This window comes from Echinops telfairi, unplaced genomic scaffold, assembly GCF_000313985.2.
Source record: "Echinops telfairi isolate 266 unplaced genomic scaffold, ASM31398v2 ScPeMD7_3;HRSCAF=10, whole genome shotgun sequence".
In the NCBI taxonomy this organism is placed as follows: Eukaryota; Metazoa; Chordata; class Mammalia; order Afrosoricida; family Tenrecidae; genus Echinops; species Echinops telfairi.
Genome location: NW_022103899.1, coordinates 36,202,488 through 36,211,078, shown reverse-complemented (window position 1 = coordinate 36,211,078; position 8,591 = coordinate 36,202,488). Strand labels below are relative to the sequence as shown.

At 37.6% G+C, this 8,591-nt stretch overlaps 1 protein-coding gene across 1 annotated transcript in view; it reads left to right on the top strand.

Moving 5' to 3' along the window:
• MYL1 (myosin light chain 1) overlaps positions 1–7,960 on the top strand; it is a 22,206-nt gene extending 14,246 nt beyond the window's left edge. The window contains exons 3-7 of the mRNA XM_004701583.4: positions 2,124–2,267; positions 4,245–4,418; positions 4,849–4,926; positions 7,095–7,137; positions 7,645–7,960. Coding sequence (XP_004701640.1) covers positions 2,124–2,267; positions 4,245–4,418; positions 4,849–4,926; positions 7,095–7,123 — 425 coding nt within the window. The 3' untranslated portion in view covers positions 7,124–7,137; positions 7,645–7,960. The remainder of the gene's footprint in view (positions 1–2,123; positions 2,268–4,244; positions 4,419–4,848; positions 4,927–7,094; positions 7,138–7,644) is intronic.
• The last annotated feature ends 631 nt before the right edge of the window (positions 7,961–8,591 follow it).

Genomic DNA, 8,591 nt, shown 5'->3' with positions numbered 1-8,591 from the left:
GACCTTAAACTGTCACAACTCAATTTCGTTGCTTGGTATGAAAACCACCATAGTCAATTAGTAAAGGAGCTGGCATTTTAATGGAATGGTTGCATTCCGTTAAAACTTTATTAACGGAAGCTGGCAGTCGGACCTGGGGCCAGTTTGCCATCCCACGTTGTAGACTAACCCTTTGTTTTAAAACCTGGAGTTGGCGAAGTGGCCTTGGAGTTGACTCCATCTCCTGGCAACCCTGTGTGTTTGTTACAGACTAGATCTGCTCCATGGCCTTCCCTTGGCTATCAGCTTCAGATGAGGAATTGATAGGCCTTTTTTCTGCAAGATCACTGGGCAGATTAAAACTCCACGGTAGTAAGAGTAACCTCTTTCCGCTCTCTGTCTTTTAAGCAACAAAAGGGTTAATGTAAGGTCAGAGGGATTCTATTACAGCCCATAAAATTCTATTTCTAAATCAGCAACTGACCAAGGTAACAGTGAGCCCTCTCAACGATCCATCCATGTAAGCCTAGAGCCAGTAATAAGCTCAGTTTCACATGTCCTTTAAAAAAAACGAAAAATCATACTGAGTGACTACACGGTGTCTGCAGAATGGTTTTTAGATTAGGGGAATGATCTGTTATAGTTAGCGTGTATAGTATTTGAATTAAAATAATACATTTGTATTTGAGGGGTGACATTTATCAAAGAATGGTAACAGGAGCTATAGATGATTATGAATATAGTAGCTGATACAATTTTTTTATTAATATGGAGGATTAGGATACTTTGCCGAGTAATCTACCTAGATAGCATCTTTGGATCTGATCTCTTGGGATGGCTTACAAGGAATACTTTCAACTTGACCAGAGCATTCACAAGTATTTTGGTTTGCAGTATTGGTATGAACTGCAGCAGGTCACCATCAGTACGTTTGGTTTCCCAAGACAGTTCCATTTTGTGAAGTTCAGGTTCAACTGAAATGAACTTACCCCTTAGTCCGTAAAGATAGATGTTTCTAGTCTTTTTTTTTTTTTTGGGGGGGGGGTTATGGTGCTAAGTTTTCAGTCAGTGTCATTCTAAAATGTGAATTCATATCAAAGGAGAATGGTAAAATTTAGGAGAGTAACCAATACCCTGATTATAATAACAGGCAACACTTTAAAATAAAAATATGGACTAAATACACACACACTCACCCAAATGAGTGGAAGTAAAATTGGAACTATGAATATTAGTGGATTTTTTCAAAGTCAATATCCTGGCTGTGATATTATACTATAATTTTGCAAAATGTAAACACCAGGGCAGAAAGTGCAATGAATCTCTCTGTATTGTTATTTTCCAACTGCATGTGATTCTACAATTATCTCCATAAAATTTTTCATCTAACAATGAGTACTTAATTATAAGTACTATCTGTAGGGGGGAAAGAGCAATGTGTAGAGACATTACCATATCAATATATGCAAACAATCATTTCTCTTTTTGTATCAGTGGTACTAGCAGTCTACAAGAGTCATACATAGGTGAGGTTTAGGGAAATTATATAAATTTGTAGTTTGTCTTTCCCTTGGAAACTTTTCATTTGAGAAGAATCTATTCTTGGAGAAAACCACCTAGAGAGAGATCTTAAGAATGGTGTACACCCAGGAGGTTGTTCTGGGTAATTTTAAGTTTGGGTTAAGCTCATTTAACACATGCTGATTAAGAATCTGATTTCTAAAATAATTTTTAAAGTAATTTGATGGCTTCAGACATTATCAACTTTGTTAATTATATGAGGTAGTGTAGGATTTCTCAAAGCCTCCTATATGCCTCACAGACTGGTGAAGGAAATGGGAATATACAAGACTAGAGGTTCCAATAATCACATTGGACTTAGGACTTGGAGTTGGACATCTTGCCTTCAAATAATCCCCCAAATGAAAATAAAGAAACCCCATAGGCTATGAGTCAAGGGTTTGCCAGTGATGGTGTGAGCCAGAGCTAGGGAGAGTTGAGCAAGCAATAACCTGGGTGGTTGGCAATAGTTGTGAGACTCCGGAAGAGCTTGGGCTGGATCCTTCATGGAACTGGGGCATGACTAGAGCAGCAGTTGAAAACAGCACCCGAACGCTCTCCCTCTCCCTCTCTCTCTTTTTCAGACTTCAAAGAGGCATTTCTCCTGTTTGACCGGACGGGTGAAGGCAAGATCACTTTAAGCCAGGTTGGGGACGTCCTTCGGGCTCTGGGCACAAACCCCACCAATGCAGAGGTGAAGAAGGTGCTGGGGAACCCCAGCAATGAAGGTAACCACATCAGATTTTTTCAAGAAGTATGAAAGTCAAAATGTGTCTCTATCCATTGAAAAGTAAGTTTCACATAATAGAATTCAGTTTGCTGCTGAGGGTGCCGAGCGGGCCTCTTAGCTGCAAAATGCTCAGCCTTTCCCCTGGTAACCTAAAGTAACGGCACTGTGAGAAGTTACACGGCAAAATGCCATCCGAGTGAAAGGAATTAACGCCAAATGCTAGTAGAAGCATCATCACAAATGCTCGTGATTTAAAGGCTGATGAAATGAAATTATACTCGGAGAAATCTAAATCCTTTTTGAGGCTTCCAATGTTCAGGGTCATAGGTACATGTAGACAAAAGAGTTAAATGGCTAACACATAGTGTGCTTCGTCAAGAACTCGGAGAGAGTTATATTACTCCCTGCTAGCGAAGACCAACACTGATAAAAAGCTGTATGGATTGGGATAACAGTTGTATGAGCCCCTAATAAAATGTTAAAGAAAAAAAATAAAAAAAAGAAGTAACTGAAAACAGAAAAAAAAAAAAAAAGGAAGTGAAATCATGATGGTTTTAACTTGACTGAAATCACATCCTGACTTTGTCCAATTCTCTGTCTTTTTACTTCTGCGGCAGTCTTAAAAGAAGCTCAGCTATCATGATTAAGAAAAGGCAGGATGAAATCTTACTAGGGGTGTTGTCTGTTCTAAAGAAGTACCAAAAACTTTTAAGATGTTACCAAAATCTTTCAGGCCTGGGGGGGAAAAAAGTCAGTAAGATACCTAAATGGAGAAAGTGCAAAATTCATTATACACAACATAGAAACCCTGGTATGAAACAAAGAAAAGCTCATGGCAAAGTATAAAATATGAACCATGACAAAAGAAGAAAATAGTAAACTGAAGTTTATCAAGTAGACAATATTGGAGCTTTAATATTTGCTATTAGGACAAAAGGCTAGAAGGCTATATTTTTCTTTATAATTGAAAATGTTTAGGAGATATTCTTTTAAAATATTGATTTGAAGTAAAACGGCTTCTAAATCAAGCTGCTGTAATTTTCCTTAGCCTTCATTTTCTTTGAAGGAAAACTCTTCATTAAATCTTGCAGAAAGTAGCTAAGAATTGGAGATAAAGTGGGAGAAGCAACAGGCCCAACCTTATGTTTAAATGCCATTTCTAATTTACCAAATGCAACTCTGGAATTTTTCACCAATGTCTATTTATTGAGCCCTTAAATGCAATTGCTTACAATATTACTCACTGTACTGGTTCTCCAGTCTGTGAGAAGACCAGCAAAAGGGAGTTGTGATTTGGGGGTGAGGCGTGAGGTGGGCAGCGTTGGCATCTGCCTTGACAGTCTAGTTTATACGTCTGCTGTGAATGAGTTTCCTTTGTCAGAAGCTGCCAAAGAAAGTCTTGTCATCTCCAGGCCTCTAAACCACAAAACACACATCAGCTGAAAGGACATTTGACAGAATATTGTAGACACACACTTTGCTCAGAAACTTCTTTTTAATGTTACTTAAAATGCAACTTGAAGGTGCTACGAGATCTCAAGGCAAAGGTGGAATATTTAATAACATTTAAGTATTACTGTATGGTTTTGTTGTAGCGCAATATATTTTATATTGCTTCCTTAAATATTTATGGAAAGTATCAAATTAGCAATCTAACACAATGTCAGTTAACATGTATCAAGCACTCGGTATATGCCAGGTATTGAAATAAGCTTTTCCTGTATTACTCTTCATGTTCACAGTAGCGCGATAACGGCTCCCCCAAGATCACATCACAGTTACATTAGACACTGAGAGTTCCGCACCCACATATCATTTATTGCCATCTTTCTGTCTTACCACTTTGACAACTAAGAAACAAGCTGTTTGAAGATTATCAGATCATGGAGAACACATCTCCAGGCTTAATTTGTGCCTCGGACAGGGATGGTATGTTAGGGCAGCTACCAACTCTCCAAATTGTGATTTCTTCCAGAGATGAATGCCAAGAAAATTGAGTTTGAACAGTTTCTGCCCATGATGCAAGCGATCTCCAACAACAAGGACCAGGGCAGCTATGAAGACTTTGTTGAGGGTCTGCGTGTCTTCGATAAGGAAGGCAATGGCACGGTCATGGGTGCTGAGCTCCGCCATGTTTTAGCCACCCTGGGTAAGGAGGATTAGTAAACTTAATAAAGGACTCATTCAGACTATACTGAACGAGTGCCACTTAGAAGAAACGTGGGGCAATCAAAATGGGTCGGGAAAGGAAAGTGACAACAGTCGAAAGGCAAAAAGCACTTCTATTAGCCTAGTGACAATGAGTTTGTTCTACAGAAACAGAAGCTTAAAATCCAGTGAAATAATAAAGCACAGCATTGTAGGAATTTGAAGGATATATTTTGGAGAATTAGGGTAATATGCATTGAACTCCTGTGCTTAAAATCAACTCATTGACAGGAGAATATAAGAGCATGATTCCTAATTGTCAAGAGTTTAGTCTAGACATACGTTGAAGGAGTTCATGACGGATACCGTACGGTGACATTTGGAAAGTATTTTTGTATCTTCTTGATGAACAAAGAGTTTTGTTCCATCAGGTGAAAAGATGAAGGAAGAGGAGGTGGAAGCCCTCATGGCAGGTCAAGAAGACTCTAATGGCTGCATCAACTATGAAGGTACAGACCTGTTTATTAATTGATTGTATCAATGATGGGATCCTTTTGAGCTTAGGCTAATTTATTTTTCTGAGACAAGAAGGCAATCTTAATTAAACTTCACTTTTTACTGAAAATATTGTTTTTATACTCAATTACTGCTATAAAACCCTGGCATAAGAAAAGAAACATTCAATAACCATTGGGCTTAAGAAAGTAGAGAGTCACCCAGAAAATAAAGACAGAATTAATCTTACACTTGGAAAAGTGGGCACAAATTTTAGGTGTAAAAGCTAACGGTATAAAAACCATGGAAGAATTATTTTATAAATTTGGAGTTATTAGACTTTCTAAAACTGAAAGTTTAGAAAGCCCAGAGGCATTTGATTTTTTTAATAAATTCAACTGCAAATGTATAGTTTAAAATCTATAGCTCAAAAGCTATCAGAAGCAGTCACCAGATAATCATAAACTAGGAAAAGTATTTGCGATTTATATCACAAAGAAAGTCTCTCCCCTCAATTTTTAAAATTAAAAAAAAATTTTTAAGGCTACTACAAATTCATAAAAATTAACAATTTACATGGACAATAAACAACAATGCTTACATAGTCAATTAATAGAAAAGATGGATTAAAATGTATATGATATTCAAAGATGTTAAATTCCATGTAATTTTTCATAATAAAATAAATGTTAATTGAAACAACACTGAGATGGCATTTTAAAATAAATGAATTAACAAACTCAAGTGCTTGACCACACAGTCTGGGTTGACGAGTGTATAGAAACAAGCAATCTCATGCACTCCTGATGAGAATGTTAAACTGATAAACTCCAGCTAAGAGTATGTAGTGATCACTATTGATTCCAGTCTATCTGTTTTGAGGCATGTAACCCTGAGATAATACTTGCACCTGTATGAAATGATTATATGCACACAGTTGGCATTATAGTATAGTTCAGAATGGCACATGGCTGTAGGTGCCATTAGTGTATGATGTGGTCAGTAAAGTGTGGTACAGCTGTACTACAAAATATCCTGCAGCTTTAAACTCTTGTATGTGCTGATGGTGATATCTCCAAATATGTTATAAATTGAAACATGACAAGTGCAAACCAGTGTGTAATAGATTCTACCGTTTAGAAAAAATTTAAAATAAATATTTCCATTTTTATTGTATATGCATAAAGAGGCCTTACAACTTCACTCAACATAAAGGAACAAGAGGGGCTGGGAGTCATGAAGGAGGACGCTGTCTTTTATTATGTACCTTTCCATTCTTTATAAAAGGAGTCCTACTGCTATGACAACAAAGCACTAACTGCCAGCTGAAAGGTTCGCAGTTTGAACCTACGGAGCCATTCTGCAGCAGAAAAGGCCTGGCTCTCTGCCCCTATACAGACAATATCATAGGAAGCCGTCTAGGTAAATTCTATTTAGTCCAACAGTGTCACTATGAGTCAGAATCATTTAGATGGCACACAACAGCAGAAGACTTTAAACCCACCTTGACATGGTGGTTCCGTGGTTGAATTTTTGCCTTCAAGCTTGACATCCTCATCCCATTTATAGCCAATGCAGCTACCACCTTGTCTGTGGTAGTGGAAATGTTCATGTTGCTATGATGCTAAGTAGGTTTCAGCAGTTTCCAAACTAAGACAGATAGAAGAAAGGTCTGCCATTCTACCAACATAAATCAGTCCAGGGAAACACTGATGGACAGCAACCCGCCATCCTGAGTCTGGGGCTGATTTGACAGCCTCAAACACAGTGGCATAGCGGTTATGCAGTGAGCAACCGCCACTCCATGGGGGAAAGACTTGGCTTTCTCGTCCCATATAGAGTTACAGTCTAGGAAACTCACAGGAGCAATTCTACCCAGTCTCCTGGGGTCACTGTGAGCCAGAATTGATTTAATGGCAATGAGTTTGGGGTTTTGAGGACAACAACAAAAACATTACTTTAAAAAAGCATGTGACTGTACCATGTACCCAAAAAAATCAACTCTCAAAAGCGAAGGAAAAGCTATTCAATCCATTTTAAGAGTATTAGGGTATCCTGAGTTGAAGCAAATAAAGTCAAGAGTTGCAGCTAGGAACAATTAGGACTGAGCTAACTTGCTAAATATCTATTTTATTAAATTTGGCTCTTAGCTAATTTTAACCTGTCCATATTATCCCTACAGCCTTTGTCAAACACATCATGTCTATCTAAATGGAGCACTCGAGGTATGTACCTGTTCCAACTATAATGTTCAGCCTTTCATGTTTCATGTTTCCTTTTGATATGTTTTTGATATGGCAGCTTAGTTTATATGCTGTAGAAATAATTCATGAGTACTCTTAATTACGAGTTATTTATTTTAACAGGTAGCACTAAGGACCGGAGATGGTTTCTTTAGAAATAGAGTGTCTTCGTCTAAACCAAAATAACCTACCAGGTTTTGGCTTTATCCAGAAATCCTATTTTTGACTGCTGGTGCAGTAGAGATTCAGCAAGCCATAGACTAGTTAACTAATTGCATTGGAAAAGAATGCTCATCAAATAGAAGCCTAAATCCTTTGAATAACTAACGTAGTTATTAGCATTTGTTGCAATTTGATAACCACTCAAGAGATAAGTCGAGTTCTTACAGGTAGGAAGGGACTTAACTCATACGTGATAGTACATTTAGTGGTTTTTCCTTCATAATTATGTTGCAATCCATCCCTAACTCCTTTCCCTTCCCATTTCAGAGCAAGCATTGTTTACGAAGACTGATTGGAACTTGATTTTAATAAGGCCCAGGACTCGCTGTTCAGATATATTGACCATCCCTCAGAAAAGCAAAATAATCTATCTTGTTCTGGACAGAAGAACTTCCTGAATTTTTGTGCACTTTCATACTCTCTCTGAAATGTATTTCTACAATACAAACCACGTGTCAGCTGCTCTCGACAAGATGGACAGAACTTGGACAATCTCAAAGCTAAGCACCCCTCATCACCAACCATGAGTCAATGAACATCCTCAAAATAATGAATCAATAAATAATTTTGGTCAGTCTGGAAAGTTCAAGTCACTTTGTGGTTTTATCTTCTTATTTAAAGAAAATAATTTTAAGGTTCATTTTTTTTGTAAATGCACACAATAACTGATGAAAATTGAACTTCTAAAAGAACAAATCATTGCAATCTGTAACTCAATTACAAACTGAATTTTTAATAAGTTCATCACTGAGGAAACTCAGATGGGGGTCAGAGGATTTTTCATGTAAATTATCCAGAAAGTTGAAAATAAAAGCAAATTCCTTCCCTTTTGAATAAACCACCGTGCTTGTGGCTACACTCGTGGCTACACTCGTGGCCCTCTGACCTATTAGAAGGTTCTAATAAGCCCTTGATTTTTCTCAGTGACTGTCTACAAGAATGAAATTTGAAGTGCCCTTTCAGCTGTTACTTAAGAAAAAAGAAAAGAATAACTCTCTAGGATCAGAATGCTCCTCAGGAATGCACGATTCTATTTATCAATTCCCTCTCCGACTATGATCCTCCTGTTTTGCATGTCTAGTTCCAAGACCTGAGTTCAATCTTTTAAAGCATGTACTACATGGTACATTTAGCTGACAGCAAAGTTCATCTGGTAAACTGACTTTATCATCTTGAGTCCTGGTGAGCTCCTATTTTCCTTACAACAAGGCAGA